This window comes from Callorhinchus milii, unplaced genomic scaffold (assembly GCF_018977255.1).
Source record: "Callorhinchus milii isolate IMCB2004 unplaced genomic scaffold, IMCB_Cmil_1.0 Scaffold5, whole genome shotgun sequence".
NCBI classification, from domain to species: domain Eukaryota; kingdom Metazoa; phylum Chordata; class Chondrichthyes; order Chimaeriformes; family Callorhinchidae; genus Callorhinchus; species Callorhinchus milii.
The window spans coordinates 48,181,971-48,203,832 of NW_024704746.1; the positions used below are offsets into that span (position 1 = coordinate 48,181,971).

Below are 21,862 nucleotides of genomic sequence, written 5' to 3' on the forward strand. Positions count from 1 at the left end.
TGATGGTTGCGGAGAAGTAGTGGTTGCAATTGAAATGCTGCCACCCTGATGGTGCACATCAAACTGTGGCAATGGGGAGGGATACCCCTCACCTCTCATCCCTCACCTCTCACCCCTCACTAAAGCAGCCACCGAGACTTCATTTTGCACATGTCTCAGGTGATCCAGAAGATCCTTTGAGATATTGTGCTACACAGAAGCCTGACTGACCATGACCTCCGAGACTGTTTGTGACTCCTAACACCAGTCAGGCATCCCTAGCACCAACCCTAGCCCCCAAACCTGACTAGATTTGGGTTCACAAGTCTGTAAGGAATGTGAAAGCAGGGCCTTTTTTGATCAGCTGGGTGCCACCATTCTTAAGAGTATCCAAACCAGCCTGAGAGATCCACATGCATGTGCCACCAACACATGGAAATATCCCTGTGTCTGGAATGGAAAGTTCACTCTTTTCCCAGAGGGATGCATCCTTGTTACCTAATTCAGAGAGTATTAGTAGGTACAGGTTTGCAGTGTGTGTGTGTTGAGGTACTACTGGAGTTTAACCAGGTAAAACGGCAAAGCTTTTCATAGGTCCTTAAACTGATCATAAACCAGCCCCACAGCACTTAGAACATAAAGATTGCTAGATGAAAGAAGCCTTCCACCATCCTGGCAGTTGCATGCACATATCAAACTATATACTGTATCCCAAGATATTATTTCCTAAAATAAATCTATCTCATTTGCTTTTGAAAGAATCAACACTTTCTGCTTCCACTAGAGTCTCCCTGGGGAGCTTGTTCCATGCATTTACTACTCGCTCACTGAAATAGTGTTTCTGCAGATTTGTTTTGAATTTACCCCCTTTAATCGCAGGCCATATCCTCTGGTTCTACTGTTCTGGACAAGATCAAAAGCTTATCATGGTCTACATTATCCAGTTCCTTTAGAATCTTAAAAAACACAATCATATCGCCTCTCATACATGATGCATACTTGTTAATTTTCCAATCAGGAATTAGTAGTGAAAAATTAAATTTCCATTCTGTACGACAGACCATTCTGCAGACACAAGTGTTGAGCAGTGCTCCCAATCAGGAGAGAAGCCCAGCACTTGAAAGGAAACTATGCAAACCAAAAAATGTTACCCGAGTAAAATCTCACGTACTAGGTTGAAAGCACTGAAGGAATGGAATAACCATCAGCTGTGGTTATCTTCTGGGGGTTAAGTAAAGGAGAATTATTTTTCTTCTGGAAAACAAGTGGCATGTTTATGTTTGAGTAAATCACAAATTTGTAATTGATTTTAAATTCCCTCAACAGGGGAACTGGAAAAGCAACAGGGGGCAAAGACCCCTTCTGCAAAGAATAACGGAGCTCAGCTTAACATCCGAACACAAGTATTTCCATCAGGTCAGGCTTCTTTGTTTTATATTCCTGGGATACAGATATCAACCGAATTATAGCAGAAATGGTGTGTGAAGAATATCAAAATAGTGAGGGAGAGAGATGGTGACCTTAAAGCTTTTAGCATGGTACTATACAGCAGTAAAGCTGTAGAGGGCTGTAGAGGAGGTGTCCCTCTACTGTGGTAAAACTGTAGTGTGTACAGGGGGTGTCTGTTTACTGGGGTAAAACTGTAGAGTGCTATAGAGGGGGTGCCTCTAAACTGGGGTAACGTTGTAGGTGCCTTACAGGGAGTGTCTATACCGGGGTATAGCTGTGGAGTGTGTATGAGGGTGTGTCTATACTGGGGTAAAGCTGTAGACTGTGTACAGAGGGTGTCTATACTGGGGTAAAGCTGTAGAATACTGTAGAGGGCTTTCTCTATACTGGGATACAGCTGTGGAGTACTGTAGAGGGGGTGTCTCTATACTGAGGTAAAGCTGTAAGGTGCTGTTTAGTTAGGTAGTTGTCTGAAAAGCATGGAGCTGTTTGTGAAAAAAAAAGAGCTGATGTTGATGAAACGTGGACAGGAAATTTCTGCTGTAGTCTCGACTCCAAATGACTTTGAGGTTACCTCAAATGTTTTTTTCTTATTGGAAACTATAATTTTCTGTCATCAGAAAGTCAGTGATGTTGAAACCATGTTGAAATTGATTCTAGTATTTGCCCATAGCATCTATGTCTCTACTGGTTGCATGGTTTGGCTCAATTTTACATGAATAATGCTGTAAGAACCAATGTCTCCCACATTTCTTTCTCTCGTTTGCTTTCTCTCTGTCTTGCTCTCATCTTTAATATCTCATTCTTGTTTTCTTATCTAATTTCTCACTCTAGCTTGTTTTCTCTCTGATTTCTCACTCTAATTTGTTTTCTCTTTCTCTCTCTTGCCATATTTCTTTCACCTGTTGTCTCAAATGCTCTCTTTGACTCAACATTTCTATCTTTCACTTTAAATTGCTCTTTCTTATCTTGAGATTGGTTTCTATTTCTCTCTCCCTTTGTAAAATCTCCCTTCTTCTGTACTGAAGTGTCCTATTGTATTTCATCCTAGTCCTTTGTCTTGCCCCTCTTTGTCACACATATGTATGCACACTATCACTCACTCACTTTAACAGATACTCAGGAATGTGTTCCAAGCATGTCGCATATTAGGAATTCAGATGATGCCTGAAACTGTGTGACAAAATATCATCTGAATCTGTGCTGAACTCTTGCAGCATACTCTGAATGATTTGTTTTACATTCTAAGCATCACACACTGCACTATGCTTAAAAGCAATTTACTGTGGTTGTACTGATGAGGACAAGTTTATGATGAATGGCAATTGCTCACAGGGAGTATGAGTTTAAATAGCCTGAGTGTGAAAGTAAGATATAGATGAATACACGCAGACAACACACATATTATAAACAGTTAGTGTAAACATATATAATATACCTTGGTGTAAATATGATCTTACATATATGTGTCTATAATTATGTCTATATACTAGCTGTCTGTGTGTATACTTTAGTTAGTTAGATTTACATGTGGAAAGATATTGGGATTAACTTTCGGTGTTCCTCAAAGTGATTCCATGATAAGGAATCTCATCATAATTCCCAACGACTGTTACATCATTACAGGTCAGTGTGACACTTCCGTATCCTATGTTGAGGAATCCTGTTAGCAGGGTACAGACAGGCCAGAAGAATCTTGAGTCACAAAGGTTAGCCTTGACTTGGTGTTGACTTGACAAAAACGAATTAACCACACTGGTGGGAGGGATCCTACTAAGGGTGGTAAGAAGAATGCTTTCCCCCTTGTTGAATTGTAACAATAAGAAAGGCTTAAATGAACCCCCAAATGGAGCACAGAGCAAGATGGATGGGTGTTACAATATACCCATAATATCTTGTGCTTGTTCTAGCTCCCTGCTGGAGTCACTAGTCAAATCACATCATCCTTTTTAATAATGACTAATTTCCCTCATTTAAAAGAAATCCTTAGCCCAAATCAGAAACACCCTTTGGGAGTAATGCATTCCTTATAAATGTAACTTTGTTGTTGTTTTTGTCACTACACCCATCCTCAAAAAACCTTCTCTGGAACTATTCCCTACTCCCTATCTCCAACCTCCCATTCCTTTCAAGGCCCCGGAACAAGTCATTGCGTCCCAGCTTCACTCTTTCCTTTCCCGCCATTCCTTCTTCGAACCCCTCCCCTGCACGGGAACAGCCCGGGTCAAAGTCAGTAACAACATTCTGAACATCCGCAACCAGGATTCTCTCTGCCTCATCCTCCTCGACCTCTCTGCTGCCCTTGACACTGTCAACCATTTTACCCTCCTACACCATCTCTTATCTCTTATCTCAGCTCAATCTTTGCGGACCTGCCCTTGCCTGGTTCAAATTCTACCTCTCCCAATATTTCCACTTTGTCACCATAAACGGTTTCTCCTCCAGCCCCCGCACCATCACCTGTGGTATCCCTCAGGGCTCTTTCCTTGGCCCTCTCCTTTTCAGTATCTATATGCTCCCCCTTGGGGTCATCATGGGGGGTCACCTTCCACATGTATGCGGATGACACCCAACTTTACCTCTCTGCCTCCACTCTTGACCTCACAGACTGCCTGTCGGGCATCAAGACCTGGATGAAAGCTAACTTCCTGCAGTTGAATGACAACAAGACTGAAGCCCTCCTGCTTGGCTCCCGTCAGCACCTCCATACCTTGGGCGCTGACAGCATCTCCCTCCATGGATGCACTCTACATCTCATGGAGTCAATACGGACCCTCGGGGTCCTGTTTAGCCCTCAACTGTCCTTCATACCCCACATCTGTGCCATGACCTGCTCTGCCTTTCCCCACCTCCGCCACTGTCTCACTCTGCAGGCCATCGAGATCCTCATACATGCATTGACAACATCCAGGCTCAATTATGCAAACTCCCAGCTTGTTGGCTTGCACTCTGCAGCCAATGTCCTCTCCTGCACCAGGCTCCATGACCCTATCACCCCCATGCTCGCCTGACTTCACTGGCTTCCCATCACACAGAGGATACAGTTCTTAATCGTGGTCTTCACTTTCAAAGCCCTCTATGGCATTGCTCCCCACTACCTCTGTGACCTCCTAACCACCTAACAAACTGTCCACTCCCTCCGCCTCCACTATCCTCGATCCCGACCCACAGCTCAGGTCCGAAACACTAATTGTCCAGCACCTTGGGACATCCTCCAGATGTGAAAGGCGCTTTACAAGTGTAATTTTGTTTTTGTTGTTGTCTTCACATTATCTCTTCCACCTACAATATTAATCCAATTACCCGGTGAAATATTCTATTTGAAATTAGGGAACCACGTAACTTAGTCAAACAGTTTTAAAGTGTTAGAAGCAGGAATTTGAACTTTGGAGCATTTGATTTTAATAAGGACTTATTAACAATTCCGATTTCTGAAGTATACTTTCAGCAGAGAGATTATTTAAAAACCATTTTGAGCATAATTATATCAAATGAAAGAGCTGTTTCATTCTTAGAAATACCAATATGATAGAGGTTGCATAAACATATAGCTCATATAATACAACTGGACAGGCAAACATTGAATAAAGCCGGCGATACACACATACATTGCTGACTAAATTAAGTAGCCAAATAAGCACTTGTTAAGGATTTGCTTCCAGCAGTAGGTCCAAATGTTCATAAAACAGATGGCACGGAAAAAATGATTGAAATGTAAATAGACTTTTCTGTATGCAATGCGCATATAGTTTTGCCAGTTCTGCACCAGAAAGCACTGGAATGCAAATAGTGTTATTAACATATCAGCAAAATACCAGTAGTTAGTTTCCTTCAGATTGGAAATAGATTAATGTGGTTGGCTGCTCTTAAATAACTTCCTGACTGTCAGGAGCAAGAGCCTCTGAGAGCTGGCACGGCTGCACTGCTTGTGTTCTGCCAGGGAAGGTTTGGAGGGTAGTCGCAGAATTCTGCTAGCAAGGTACTTTTCTTGTCTGCTTGTATGCATGGTTTACTGATTGTACCTGCCTGGGGGTGTTTGAGATCTGGAATCACTCCCATTAGCCTCTAGTTCTATTTTTGTCACCTGCTGGGGGTTTGGAGAAGTTGGAATCACTCCATCCACCTGGTGACACTCACTGCTTGTACTCTGCCGAGTGCTTGAAGGCTGGTGTCACTCCTTCAGTAGATGAAAGGGGCATAGGCCATATGTTGCTAAGTGTTCCTAGATATACTTCCAATTGTTCTGGACATGCACCAGCTGAAGGCTAAAAGGATGTATTGACACATAAACCTTTTCAGTTAGGATTAGATTAGTTGTTCTTTGAGTTTAGCAAGATTACTAGGGTAGGCCTGAGATGGGGAGTTATTTGAAGATTGTTGAGGGGGTCTATAATCAGGCTCTTATGTGAATATTGGTAATATTGATTGCTGTAGACTGCAAAGAGTGCAACACTAGGTGTCTCATAGCTTGATAATAGTAAGGTCAAATTGTTGCAGGTCGCTAAGAAAACTTGAGAGTGGGACTGTCTCAGCGTAATACTAATGAGGTTACGTGTTTCAAATTGCTAAATAGGCCAAGCCTTCAAGTATAGAGAGTGAGGTTTATTTTTCAAGAGGGCCAAGGAACAGAACCTGTTGGGACATGACTAATGGCTGCAGACTGACAAGGTTGGAAGGAGACTGGCGTCTCTCAGGTTTACTGATGAAGTTAACTCAGCGCAGGTTACTAAGAGGGACCCAGGAGCAGAACCTCTCTATAATACTGGTAAAAATGATTGCCAAAGACTGCCAAACACTCTCGAAGACAAGAGCCTCTCAGTTATGCAGAGGTATGTAAGTCCAAATTCTGTCACATTGTTGGTGTGGAAATTAGCCACGTTCTGGCATGCTTTAATTATTTGACTTCTGCAGCAGCACATGTGCACACACGTAGATGTGTCAAAAAGAACTTAACTCTGGAATACAATGTGAAAATGTTAAGCATAGCAATACTAACATTGGGACAGTTGTATTCCAAGAACCTACTTTCATACAGATTGGTTAGATTCATAGATATGCTTGCCTGAAATCAGTTAACACCATGCAGCAACATTATTAACAATTATTATCAATTTTAACAGATTTCATTGTGGAGAAGAGGATTGGAAACACAAAATACCATTTACATTTATAATTAGGAGAATGGCATGGTGCAATGAGATGCAACTCTAACCTCTCCTTGCTCCTGGGTTTGAATCCAGACCAGATTAAAGTGAAGACAATGATCTCTTATCTGACGGCTGTGTGCAGATGCAAATGTAATGAGTGTAGATAGGCTCAAAGTAGTTTCTGTTGGGTGTGAAGCCACAGCACACAATTGTTATGCATATTCACCACAAATTGATAATTGTGAGATTCATTCAAAGGCTACGTAATATAACCGGTGAGGGAACTAGAAAAAATTACAGCTAGTGTAGTAGGTAAAGTTATAGAAAATTGTTGAAGCAGAGTAATGCTAGTTTTACTCTGCCTCAACCTTTTACCTGAGAAAAGCATCTACAATTCTCCATCTAATATACCTAACATGGGAGTATTTACCACCTCTGCAACATCGCCCGGCTCCACCTGTCTCACCTTGCAGGCCGGCGAAAACCTAAAACACACATTCATAACATCGAGGCTTGACTATGCAAACTCCTTGCTTGTCGGCCTCTCCAACTCCTCCCTCCATAGGTTGTAGATCATCCAGAACTCTGCAGCCCGTGTCATCTCCCGCACCATATCACCCTCATCCTCGCCCGACTCCACTGGCTTCCCATCACACAGAGGTTTAAGATCCTGGTCGTCACCTTCAAAGCCCTCCATGGCCTCTCTCCCCCTACCTCTGTGACCTCAAACTCCCTACCATCCTGCCCACTGCCTCCGTTCAGCGGGCTCCGGTCTACTTCACATCACCCGCCTCGGCCACCCCACCATAGGTGGGCGGGCCTTCTATCACTCTGCCCCCACCCTCTAGAATCCCGCAGTCCCTCCACCTCACCCCCTCCCTTACCGTCTTCAAGACCCATCTCAAGAGCCTCCTCTTCGACCGTGCTTTCGATCTCCCTGCTTCCCCCCCATTGCCCTCCACCCTCCCCAATCCCGACTCCCAGCTCAGGTCCAAAACACTGACTGTCCCGCGCCTTGGGACATCCTCCCGACGTGAAAGGTGTTATACAAATATAATTTTGTTGTTGTATTTGATGGAGCACTGTAAATGTAGCAAGGTACTGGAGGATGACTGGTGTTCCTTAAAACTGTGCCATCTAGGAGCCTGGGCGGGGGGCGGAGGGGAAAAGTTGTGGCAAAATAAAATGTGCAAGTGTTACAGAGCAGATAAAAGGCATCAATGCATCTTGGTATCTTTGGAATCGGAAGTGAAGTGATCCTTCAGAATGATCTGGGCAACCGTTGTGAGTCTTTATTACCTGGTGGTTTCAAGAATTTCCAAAATAAGTTACAAATTCAATTTCACACCATGTCAGCATTATTAACTGAAAGCAACCGCAAACCATCCGGTTCCTCAGCAAATTGAGTGGAAAACAGTCGCAAAATCAAAACATGTTCGGGCAGGTCGTCTTGCCTAAATATGGGTTTTTTACAGCTTTGAAAAGCGGCATGTATTGGCATTGGGGACTGAGCTGTGACTTGGTTGGTAAAGGCAGTGTTCAACATTGGAACTGAACCATACAGACCACAGAGGTTTCCAGTTCAATCCTCAGTCTGTGCTGAGTAACTTGATCTCAGTAAATGGACGGTGTGTGGATAGCAGCTGAGGGCAGGATTGAGCTTGATTGTGATGCTTTACTCCCATAACCAGTTGACATTCATTGGGGTTGATCATGCTCCAATTGGTAAAACTCATTGACTTTTCATTGTGACTGCATCATGGAAAGATGGTTATTTTTAGACACCAGAGCATGATACACCCTGGTGTCTAGAGACACAAATAAAGAGTGGTCACTTGGTGAGGTATTGGAAGGTTGCTGGTGCCTACAGAACTGTGACTCCCAGCTTAAATCAGTACCTTCAGCAGAGAATAAATGGAAAAAGATTTTAAACCATAACATCTAAAAAATTGAAAACAAGATCAATTTGTGCTGTAGCTGGTGCAGGCGAGGGAGCACTGGAGCCTGGACCATCTGAATACAGTTGATATACAGCAGCGATTTTGGAGCTGCCCATTCTTGGCACTTTGTTTCCTAAAAACTGCCTTGTCGAACAACGCATCAACTTGAATGAGGGAAATGTTCTGTAAGTGTGTACATTTTGTGCATTTATCCTTTCTGTAAGATTTAAATTGACCATGGGTTTCATTTATTGCTGCTTGCTTTCTTACTCCATCTTACGGACCAGGCTCAAAGGGGTTTCTTGTATTTTTTCAACACAAAATCACTCAACATAAGAGAACCTCGATAGTGCCATCACAGACCTACAACTCTGTTCTGCGCAAATTAATCCATATGTCTGAGTGCTTATACTAATTTACGAGGGTTTACATTTATTTCTCCTTCATGTTATTGATAACAGATGGACTTACCGGTGTGGAAATAGCCTATGGGGCTAGTCTTGTTCCCAAGAATTTAAGAACTTTTGATTATATTTTAATAGAAATTGTTTCACTCTGTTCTGAAAGGCAATAATGTCCTGACCCACAGGTTTGACAACTCTGAAATTAAGGTAATAATTGAGTAATTTTCCAGCTTTTCAAAGCAGAGTCAATTGCTAACTATCTGAAAATTTATCCAGTTTAAAAACCTGGCTAAGCAGCTAATCTGGTGTGATCTGTCCATGCTCAATATTAAATCTACTGATGTTGGCTAGGGGGGAACTGGAAAAGGTCAGGTGAATCTGCATTATTTTTTCCTGGTTGCTGGATTCATTGAGGCTGCTAACACCAAAGACAACTTTGTCTCAATCTGACAATGTGCCCTCCATGTGCCCTGGTAAGAAAACTAGCTTCAGTTTCAAGACATAGACACAAAATAATTTTAAAAGTGAAATTGAGTGTCAGCAATGTAGGCTTTGATTGAATGGCGCCTTCTGCAACTCTTAACTCTGTTAATAGGTACAGTATCTTGCATATTCTGTTATTGCCATTCTCCTCTAAATCTGCATCTAATACATCAAAGCTTCAAAGCAGGAATTGTTCCCTCAGCATATCAGCAGATACATATTTCTATGTGTGTTTGTGTGTCTTACATAGAACTCTGTATCATACTCACCAACGAAGCCTTCAGCAATCGGAAAAAAAAGTATTCTAAAAAATGGAAAGATTAGAAACCATGCAAATGAATGATAAAGTTAATTACAATTTTTCATAAGTGTTTGATCTTTAAGCATGTCTATAATGACACTCTTTTACTGGATGCATTGAGGTTATCACCCCCACCCTCGTCCAGCTCCACTGGTTCCCCATCCTCCAGAGGATAGAGTTCAAAATCTTGGTCCTCGCCTTCAAGGCCCTCCATGTCCTTGCTCCTTCCTACCTCTGCGACCTGCTAACCCCATATCAACCTGTCCGCTCCCTCCGCTCAGCAGGCTATGGCCTGCTCCACATCCCCCACCCAGCCCGTCCCACCATCGGCGATCAGGCCTTCATCCTCTCTGCCCCCACCCTTTCGAATTTCATCCACAGTCCCTTCGCCTCGCTCCCTCCCTTGCCTTCTTCAAGGCCCATCTCAAGACTCTCCTCTTCGACTGCACCTGCGGTCACCCTCCCTGCTCTCCAACCTCCCTGATTCCAAACTCCCCTGCTCAGGTCCAAATCCCTAACTGTCCAGCATCTTGGGACATCATCTCTATGTGAAAGATGCCGTACAAATGTCATTTTGTTTTGTATTATATTGCTTGAGGACGCATGAATATTGATTTGGTATTCAAAGCCAAATTGATTTTTCGGAAATTGGCAAATTTTTGTTGTTGCTGAGGGTAATGGAAGGGACCATGAGCATAGCTATGAAAAAGTAGATTTCGTTAACTTTGGAGTCAACAAGAAAGAGAATTGGTTATATGCTCTTGTCAAATAACATTCAGCCAGAGATTGAGAGAAGTAAACATGTCCATACTAGTGAGAGTAAAGCATCGTATAAAGATGAGAAAATGTACAATGCTACACAGATGAAAAGGCGGTATACTCGATGAGTTCAAAATGAAGCTCTGGAGATTCACTCAGAAAGAGCAGAAGCCACTTAAGATTCGGACATTAGATTTGCTGAATGAGTGAATTTATACAGGATATCATAAGCTACTTGGTTATTCATGAGAGCGGCATTATTTTGTGCAGGATGTCTGCATCATGGACGGAAGGTTTGTGCTTTAAGCAATTGGTACACCATCAAATGATATTTACAACATTATAATCATCAGGAGGTTTTCTGCATTCCATTTGGATGTTCTACATCCCAAACAAAGTTTTATTTTTCAACTCAGTTTATCAGTCACTCAGATATGCCAGTTAAATTGTGTCCTAGTGCAATAATGGAGAGATGCATTAAAAAGAATATATAATTCATGGGGCCTTGGATGTAGAGTTTTTTTTAACAAAAACTTTGTGGCCAACTATAAACTATTAGCAAGCTACTTTAACCTTTCTTTTGGGCATTTATCATGCGCAGTTTATTCAGCTTAACACAATGTTACTTAGGATACTATTATGGCCCATTGTGAGATACTATATAGCTCAGAAATTAAGCTAATTAAAAGTTTACTAATATGGATAAAAAATGGCTTACTAAGCCACTTATGGGTGGTTAACTGGTGTTTGGATCAAGGTACTCCATAGTACAATGCACTGCTCTCTGCCAATGAACTGTTCATCATTTAACCTGTTTGATTATCTGAATTATGAGAGCACAACTTGGATAATGCACTGTGTAACTTCTTTCTACCCTAAAAAATGTAAGTTCTCACATGGCTCCAGTGCATTCCTGCTTCTTTTTCAATAAATATTGGTCAATACAGTATTCCATGCTGTTCACATAATGCAGTAATTAGATGTAATAGAGGGATCAGAACGCCAATAACAATATGGATGACGCAGCATTCACTTTGCACATAATTTACAGGTGAACCCATATTGCAAGGACAGTAATAATCATTGCTCAAGTGTATGCAACTTCTTGTTAAAGCAAGTTGTCCCCCCTGATTCACTGAGTCTTTGGCTGTCATTTGAAGCACAGATGCCCACTGTAATAGTATTCAGTTCTATCAACCATGGGCATTATACTGATTGATTGTCAAACAGCTGGATGCCATTATAAAGATAGACCATAGCCAGGATGAGAAGGTACCCATCTCAAAGGATGCAGATTGAGATTGAATGTTGTACCTGGCACTGATGAAGAATTAATACTTTCAATCTTGTAGCTGATCCAAAAAGGCAGTTACAGATTAGCGAGCACTATTACAGCCATGGCTATGTTCAAAACACCTCCAACCACTATTGTTGCTTTGATGGTTTTCACCTCACTCAATCATTATACCATCGGCAGTTTCAAGAAAGCATCACCGCGGTTTGTCAGTGAAAAGCACTGGTGAGTTTTATTGTAGCTGTTCATTTTGTACTGTCGTGCCCGCTCAACTTTTGGTTTGTAGAGATGAGTCAACGTCTACACCACTGTGTGCTATTGACAAGCTGGTCAGCAATCAACATTGCCTTAGATTATTGCAGAGCTGCTTGCCTCCAGGGAGACCTTAACTTCCTGCTTCAGAGTAACAGGATGAAGAGCTGAACAAAGCACCACTGTTTGATTCCAGACCCAATTGCTGACCAACTCAGCCACCTTGGCTATTCAGATAGGCAACTTACAGGCAATTGAATAAGTGTATCCCATGTAACCATATCCAATATTTTGCCAAATGGTATTAATATGCATGCCTAGTTGCTTGAGATCCTGTTTGTAAGTATATCAGTTAAAACTGAAAGGCGACAAAGATTCACATGTTGCCAGGTTTTTGAAACTCCAGAGTTATTGGCAATTCCAGCTTCAGGCACCAATGCTTACTATATAACCCTACAAATAATAACAACAGAAAAACTATGTGCAGAAACTGCCAGGAGAGACAATCATGTCAGTTTATTTACATGAAGGGTAACTGGAAAGCTTATTTACTGGTCCTGGAACCGCAGATGGATGGATCTGAGGGTGATCTTGACTACATGCCCCATGACTACCATAATAAATGCAAGGATAAGATCAGAGATGAGATGTTCTCATGAGGTTCATGAATCAATGCAAGTTGTAATAGATGATACATTTGGTATGTTGAGTAGTGTACATCATCTGGATCGTCTGGATCAATCTGAGGCTCTGCAATCTTTTTAATTTGCTCTCAATTAATACAGCTCGGTAGGGAATTGTACAAGAGAAGGAGTCAGATATTCAAGGAGGACTTGAGCGAGATGCACAATGGGAGAACTTGAATAAGGACCTATCAGATACAAATGTCTCACAGTGTAGACTTGCTAATTGGTAGTATCTTGAGAACATTCTTTTTAATGTTGAGTTATCTGCAAAAATAATTTTCAAATCTCAAGTGAGCATATCTATGTAAACTTAAGATAAATGTTTCATGAATTTGACAGATATCGAGCTTTGAATTAAATGACTTGCAATTCAATGAAGTTGCAATTATTGGGCGTGCATGTCTGTTATATGTATGTGCTCGCTTACGCTCTGTGATGTAGATACAGTACTTACAGTACTGACCAATCTCCCAGTGGATGAACAGGCACTAGGGAGGGTTCAGTAAAGGGTGCTACACTGGCACTGGAAGCATCCAGAACTGACAGTGTTCAGAGCTTGTGCTACACTGACAGCATCCAGAGCCTGTACTACATAACATTAATTTGCCGATTGTTCAGGTGCTGCCTGCTCAGTCAGTCACATATGATCTGTATCCACAAAACACGTACTTCATTCATAGGATTTCCAACATCAACAAACAAAGAGGTCTATCAGGAAAAGACTGATTTAAAAAAAAATTGATGATCTATAGCATCAGTAATCTAAGTTGTGCAGTCCCTCTGTTTTGACTTCTCAGTAAAGTATAGATATTGATAAGTATCCGCTCTGACCTCAATTCATCATTTTTTGTCTTGAATGATACACTCAGGAGATCAGTGGTCTGAAACTCTACCAATTCTGAACCTTGTTAGACAATTTTATCTTAAGATTTAACATTGTGTAGAAATGTGCAACATTTTTAAAATTCAGCCTGAATTTGAATATTGATTGGTTTTAGGAATTACAGAAAAACAGCTTAGAACTTAAAATATCTAAATTCGCAGATGATACTAAGCAAGGTGGGAGAGTAAGCTCTGAGGATGACACAAAAAGATTGAAAAGGGTTATAGACAGGCTAGGTGAGTGGGCAAGGTGGCAGATGGAATATAATGGAGGAAGTGTGAAGTTATTCACCTAGGTAGTAAAAAACAGAAAAGCAGATTATTTTCTAGAGGGGGAGAGACTAGATAGTGTCAGTGTACAGAACGATTTGGGTGTCCTTGTACACCAGTCACAAAACGTTAATATGCAGCAAGCAACTAGGAAGACTAATGGCATGTTGGTGTTTATTGCAAAAGGGTTAGAATACAAGAGAAGGGAAGTCTTGCTGCAACTGTATAGGGCCTTGGTGGGACCACGCCTAGAATATTGTGTGCAGTTTTAGTCTTCTTATTTAAGAAAGGACATACTCGCCTTAGAGGGAGTGCAGCGTAGATTCACTAGGTTAGTTCCTGGGATGAGGGGGTTGACCTATGAGGATAGGTTGAGTAAACTAGGCCTATATTCCTAGAATATAGAAGAATTAAGGGCGATCTTATAGAAAGGTATAAGATTCTTATGGGGCTTGACAGAGTAGACAGTGTGAGACTGTTTCCCCTGGTAGGAGAATCTATAACTAGGGGTCACAGTCTTAAGATTAAGGGTCAGACTTTTTGAACAGAGTTGAGGAAACACTTCTTCACTCAGAGAGTAGTGAATTTATGGAATTCTCTACTCCAGAAGACTGTAGATGCTCAGTCCTTGAACATATTCAAGACTGAGATTGATAGATTTCTAAAGGATAGAGGGATTAAGGGATATGGGGATAAGGCGGGCAGATGGAGTTAGGTTAGAAGATCAGCCATGATCTTATTGAATGGCGGGGCAGGCTCGTGGGGCCGAATGGCCTACCCCTACTCCTAATTCCTATGTTCCTATGTTCAAATCAGGTGCTGTGATGCTCTGAAACCTTACCCCATGTGAAGAGGGTTATATCAATGAAAGTAGTTGTTGTAAGAATTTTCCATATTCATCAATGTTATGATAAATAATTTAACAGGCCAAAATAGGCAGAATTTGGAGCCTATAGCTTCCGAATACCCACCACTGATGATGCGCACTATTGTGGCCTTGCTATTCGTCCACAAATATACGTTTCGTCCACAAATATACGGTCAATTCACTTTACAGTCTATTCTGTGAAGCACATTGCGACGTCTAGAAGACGTGAAAAGTGCTATATCAAATGCAAAGGATTATTATTATTGTAGCAGCAAGAGATGCATTCTCCTCTTCCCCTTTATTCAGAGCCATGGTCTCCATTTCCACATTTGTGTTGAGCCTCACCCTGAAAATCCACTCACCAAGCTACACAGAGACGTTTGGTGGATGTAGCTGTGCTCCTCTAGCTGAGAGGATGGTGACACTTTGTTACTAAGGCAGGAAAGTGGGTGGTTCCATTAGTTGAGCCTGGGGTGCCGTGGTTTTCTATCAGGCAGAACTGGATCCTTCTCTTTTCTCTGTCTGCTGGATCTGCCAACGCAGCACAGGGGTGGGGGGGGAGGGAACGTAAGTGTATCAAAGACAAAAATATGGTTACTTATGTGTTCGGTTCTGTACAATTTTGTTTTTTATTGCATACCAATGATGGCTATTTCTGGGACTTATGAAGACGATTTCATTTTTTACAGCAAAGCCTGTACAGTGAACCTGGCATTATTAAATTTAAACTGCACATGTACGCAACCTTCCCCCAGGCCTGGCAAAGAAAACCGGCTTGAACATGACCCAGTTCCATGAAAGCCTCCAGGTCACAAATATCCATGTTTGCTACCTTAAATCACAAAGGCTTCCTCCTGTTCTTTTTTGAACAATGTTACTCATTTGGCCAGTGGAGTATTGTAGTTCAGTGGATAGAGCACTCGCCTCGTAAGCGAGAGAGCTGGGTTTGATTCCCGGCAGGGCGAAACGTTGGGCAAATGTCCTTACTTAGACTTAGACTTACACACACCTTTGTTTACCTAGGAGTAAGGAGGAACCCGTGTTAGTCGATTGGTGGATCACTTTTCTGGGGCTAATAATTCCTTTTTAAAAAAATAATAAATTGGTCACTCAATGGGTCACTGCTATGTGCAATTGTCTGCCACATTTCATCCACAAAATATACAGTCAATTCATTTCACAGTATATTCTGTGAAGTACTTTGGGCCGCCTCGAAGACGTGATAAGGCACAATATCCAATGCAAAGATTATTATTATTATATTGCACTGAGAGAGATGAAAATATGTGCAAATGCATCACTTGAACTGTATCAGCTCCTAGTATATATCTTTCAGAATTTGTTCATGTGTGACTTGAAATACAAATATTGCATTTATATTTGTGAAAATTACAGTGCCAATTATATTAAGATCATCTCAGTTACCTTACAAGCATTGGTTTGTTGGTGTGTATCTAGCTTTAAATTGATCTACATCTTCAGACTTCCTGGTTTTGGTTTCTCATAGCATCTACTAAATCAGCCACATCCTGCACAATTTCTTGCTCTTCAGTTCTAATATTGCCACCTCAGCCGTGCCAAGTAAGCTTTGGCGCCTCTCCATAACTGTGTTCAATAAACACCAAACTTATATTTACCACATCTAGACTTCTGTTGAGAACTGACAAAAATTCCCCATTACATTTGCTAACTTGTATTGTTTGAATATTACTTCAGCTCCTTCTCATCTCATTTAGGAGTCCTGTTCATGCTTATTTCTTTGGCAGCTGAACTTCTGTTAGAGCTCACAAATTGTACTGGTCATATAAAGTGCTTCATTTTAGCTCCATTACAGTGAACATCTCAATTTGTTTATTCACTCTTTGCCTGATAGACCCCTTTGTCTGTCATGTTGGAAATCCTATCTTCAGCAATACTTCGATGTCCATCTTCGTGGAATCCTGTAGCTTAGTGGTTAAAGCACTCGCCTTGCAAGTGAGAGGACCTGGGTTCGATTCCCAGGCAGGGTGAAACCTTAGGCAAGTTTCCTTACTCCACACTTTGCTTTTTACCGAGCAGTAAATAGGAACCCAGTTGTTAGTCGATTGGCACATCACTTTTCTGGGGGTAATAATCCCTTCCAAGAAAAAATAATAACAATCATAAATTGGTCACACAATCCACAACTGTTTGTAGGACACTGCTGTGCGTAATTGGCTGCTGTGTTTCACCCACAAAATATAAAGTCAATTCACTTCACAGTATATTCTGTGATGCACTTTGAAATGTCTCGAAGATGTGATAAAGCACTATATCAAATGCAAGGATCATTATTACATCATCACTTGAGAAACCAAGCGTGCAGTATAAAAATGCAGACAATTTCAGTTTGCCACACTACCTCTATTGATACAGTGTGTATCTAAGTGCTGAGATTACGATTAGCCTATAACCTTGGCATTTAGTCAGCACTCAGCATTGATCACCAAAGCCCTGGACACATTGGTTAAGTTGCAAAACAACTCTGGAAGTGTGAGATGTTTATCTATACCACTCTGAGCCATTTTCAAATCTTGGACAATTTCTCACAGTTGTTCAATGAATTTCAGTGTTCTAAAAAGAAAGCACAGCTTGAAATAGTTTACGGCATGTTGATGCTGGTGCAGCAAAAAATTTATGGAATATGGTACTTGTAAGAGGTATGTTTTGTTGAATTGTCCATAATACCTGAATGTTATAAAGGAAGATGTCTATATACCTTACTGTACCACTTAGTCAACCGTTGCTGCCATGTTTTACTCTTGTGAATTGCTGGTTAGAAGCAGCCTGCAAGCAGTCACTTAGTGCAGACCCCCTCTCTCTCCCCCATGTAGTTGTACTCCAGTAACATCATGGATAGGAATGAATGCTAAGCTGTGGGCAGTGCTCCCATTTATGAAAACGTTGAAATGGAAGCATAAAATACAGCAACCAATTGGAGATTGAGAGCTACTGCCAAGTACAAAGACATCTCCCTTAATAATATTGAGGAATTTTAGGAGCATTTCAGTGAAATATACATCTTTTAACATTGAATGGTACTGAGTGACAAGGATTGGAATACCACAGCACAGCCAGAGTTCAGCACCACGGATAGCTTCATCCCAACTCATGTCAAAAAATGTATTTTTTGTTTTTTAAAGGCAAAAACGAGTCTGGAGAAAACAAGACCACAAACAACGCTATGGAGGTAAGGAGCTCCTGCTTTGGAATAGGTCTATGATTAAGCTTCATAATCACCCATAGTTTTAATGTAAGACCTTCAGATCTGACATGTCCCTTACGCCCTTTGCTGGCACTTTTCTAGATTTAGGTTTGCACAATCTGAATTCTTGATGACTTTAAAGAAACGAGCATCACCATTACATACAAAGAATTATCATCACCTCAAACACCATTTATTCGTTTCTGTCTTTCTGTGGATGTTACTCAATTCAGCAATGAGTTTTGGTGAATCTCATTGGGTGGAAAATGACCTGAAGGAAGAATTGAGCAGCATAGTGTGATGTCAGGGAGTTCGGTGATTCTCCCAGCTTGGTTCTCTCGGACCAGTACTTTACTATTCTCTCCAAAATTGGTTAATCCACATCCTATTTCTCTCCTTGCTTATCCTCTCCACCCAAGTGCTCTCAAACCTTTAATCCCTACCACTTTTCCTGCCAATTTCACCTTTCTATCTCGTCCATAATGCTCGTTTCACTATACATTTGTTTCTCTACTCCCCAATATTTCTCAACTATTCCACTTTATTTGTCTCTCCCAACATTATATAATTACTCCTGCATTCATAGTTCCATGCTTTCAGCACAATGATCTTCCCCTCATTCATTCTTGCTTCCACTGCACACACAAATATTTTAACTTTCTGCCTCTTTCTGTACTGAACACTCATCAACTCGTACATCAGGTTTACACTTACCAAGTGTTCTCATGTATCCGAGCTCTATTTATATGCTCCAAATGCTGTCCTTTCCTAACCCTTCAATCTTTCTGGTTCAGTCCCATTCTTTATAAACTTATTTTCTTCTCCAAAACCTAGGTGTGTTTTGCTTCCCAATTTTCCCTTACTCCTCACTTCCTTCTGAATCTCATCTCAATACTTTGTTACCTTCCCAATCCTTGTCACTTTCCCATCTGGAGTTTTCCTCTGCTTTTTGTTGACATTTCTAGCTTGTTTTTCTTCTTACAACATTTTGTTATGTCTTATATTGTTTCCTTCCTTCCCCTGGCTACTTGCCTCTCTCACAGCTAACTTTTCTTTTACACAAATATTCAGCCTATCTCCTTGCCACCATTCTCTGTCCATCTCTCAACATTTGTCTTATTCCCAATACTTGCCATAGCTGTATCCTTCTACCACTTTATCCACTTACCAATATCCCCCAGACTGTTTCTTTCCTCACCATATTCTATTATACTCCTCTTGCTTGTTTCTTCTCTCCCCAACATTCTTTCCACCTCTCAGCATGGTTTCCTTTTCTAATTTGTTTTGTACTGCCTGATACTTTTACCATCAATTTAATCCCCCAAATCCCTTTAATCTCTCCCTCATGGATCCTCTCCTCAAATCTCTTCATTTCCAGCTTTGTTTTTCTCCTTTAAAATGTATTCTCAAAATGCTTCTCCTCTTGCTTGCCTATTCCACAATAGTCTTTCGCCATCTTGCAAACTATTTCATTCCAGGACTTCTCTCAGGAAAATGTTTCTTTCCTCCCCATTGCTTCCAAGTTCTTCGATTCTCTCCAATATTCTCCAGACTATTTTAACTTGTTTCTTTCCTCACCCAAGTCTCTCATTGCTCTCTTCCTCTCTCTCTCTCTCTGCTGTGTGTAGCTCCTCCTTATGGCTGAACTAAAAAAAATAAATAAAAATAAAAATAATTTGGTCACCATGTGTTTGTTGGCTGCCACATTTTGCCCACAAAGTATTAACTATCTCCCCCTTTTTTTTGCTATAAGAGTGGCTTCCATCTCTAATAGCATGATTCTATTATCCACAGTGCTCTTCAATTTGTCCTTCAGGATATTTTACTTCTCACCAAGCTTATAAGCTTTGTTCCATCTTCCCAAGAATCTTTCTCGCACTTTATCTTTTGCTGATCCATTACTCTCTCTCATCTCTATTATCTCCTGTCCTATATTCTCCTCAAAATCAACTTGCTTTACTGAGGTCTGTATTCACTTGCCTGTATGTCCCAGCTTGTTTCTATTCTATCACTTTCTCAGCATGTTCTCCCATCAAAGCACTGAAATCTCACTTTGATGCATGGAATTATATTTTAAAGAACATAAAAATACAATTTAATTTCACTTTAATGTCACCTTTTTAAAAATTAAATGCATATGTGTAAGCACTGGGTATGTTAGAACACTTTTCATTTTGAGACAAGTCTGTAGTCCAACCCAGGCAAGTTAAACATACCAAGGCACTTGTTTTACCTCTAAAAGTGTGTGCTTTACATATTGGCCTACTTCACGATGGAAATTACAAAGTAAAGCAGAACCTTCTTTCATTTGTTCTATTTGGCGATGATATTGCCATCTTACTCAAAAAACCAAATAGAACATTTCATTGAATGGAACTAGAATGTGAACCCTTCAAAACCAAGACAATACTGTGTCTTACTTTGAAGCCATTGCCCCTGCTAAAGTACAAGACACTTTACTGGTGGTGTGTAAATAGAGTACAAGATATAGTGTCATCACCAGCAATATTATCACTGATCCAACAATATCACCAGCAATGTAATGCTGTGCTCAACAATGTAATGACATCAATAATTCAGTCATTTCAGTGTTGTTGGTGTTGTCATTCCCATTACATCACTCAACAGACAAAACAGCATTAAGCTTCACAGGTCTGGGAAGAGTACCGGGAGCAGACCGTTTCTGTTTATTTCAGAAACTCCTATTCCCATTACGAATGGTAACAATATTTCTGCAAGACTAGCTTTGGCTCCCAGTTATATTCACAACATGGTAATTTAATGCGAAAAAGTATATATCCTATCAAACAAATTTGGACAGAAAGTGAGTCTTGCAAAAAATATTCTTAACCTTAACGCCATTTTATTTCTGTATTTTTGAAACTATGGCAAATGCTTTCCCCCACCTGCTGGAACAGTTCATGTCATCAGACATGAGTACATCATTCAGTAATATTGTTCAAGATGCAGGGGGCCTGAGAGCTGTCAGGATTTAAGAAAAATATTCATTTACTTCATGATTATTTTTTCTCTCCAATAAATAGACGTTACTCTAAAGCGTAGTCCAGTTGCACTGATGCAATAAGGTTTGCTTTTCTATGATTTGGGGATAGATTGTCACAGGAGTGTAAGAAGTGATCCGCACTGAGTCTGGACAATTCCCAGATACATGAACAGTTTTATTCATGAGTGCTTGTCCTGCTGATACTGGGAGTAAAATTATGAGAACAATTTTGCTTTCCTCAGTACTGAAACTGCTTGTGATAAAACATCTAAACCTGAGACAAGTGGGTAAAAGGAACAAACCATTTCACTTTATATTACAGTCCAACAAATGTCAACAGCCATTTATATTTATATAGCGTCATTCACGCCATTAGCGTCTGAACATCACTGCAGTTACTGCTGATATTTCAGAGAAAAGGGAGATTCTTCTTTTCCACATAGTTTAGACTAACATAAAAGGTAAGCAGGATGTTAATAGTTAGAACAATGCCTTTCTACTATTCAGTCCTCATTACCTGTAAGAATATTTAGAACAATGGCCTTCTATCTAAATTAAATCCAGAAAATGTTGCTTTTGTCAGAAATACAAATTAATGCTTGATAAAAGTGCTCCCAGCTTAGGGCTGACATCCAGGTAAATGCCTCGGACTTCTGTGACTTGCAATGGGACAATAGTGCTGACCTCCCAGTTACTTATGTCCATAACATCTTTAAAGCCAAGTCCCAGTACACCAGTGTTACAAATATTTATTCGCTGATCTAGAGCATCACAATATTGTGATTATTGCAAACATTATTATTCACTGCACAAGTATTATTCACTGGTTTGTTCTCCAGGTGCACTGCTGTACCAGTTCATTGGTAACCAAGCCCTTTATCATTTTGCCCACTGTACCAACCACATGCTTTGATGTATCCT

At 40.8% G+C, this 21,862-nt stretch overlaps 1 protein-coding gene across 1 annotated transcript in view; it reads left to right on the forward strand.

Moving 5' to 3' along the window:
• Positions 1-21,862, forward strand: part of LOC103181820 (IQ motif and Sec7 domain ArfGEF 3) — a 61,131-nt gene that overhangs the window by 30,532 nt on the left and 8,737 nt on the right. Inside the window, exon 9 of the mRNA XM_007898531.1 lies at positions 1,306-1,395. Within this exon, the coding sequence (XP_007896722.1) occupies positions 1,306-1,395 (90 nt within the window). The remainder of the gene's footprint in view (positions 1-1,305; positions 1,396-21,862) is intronic.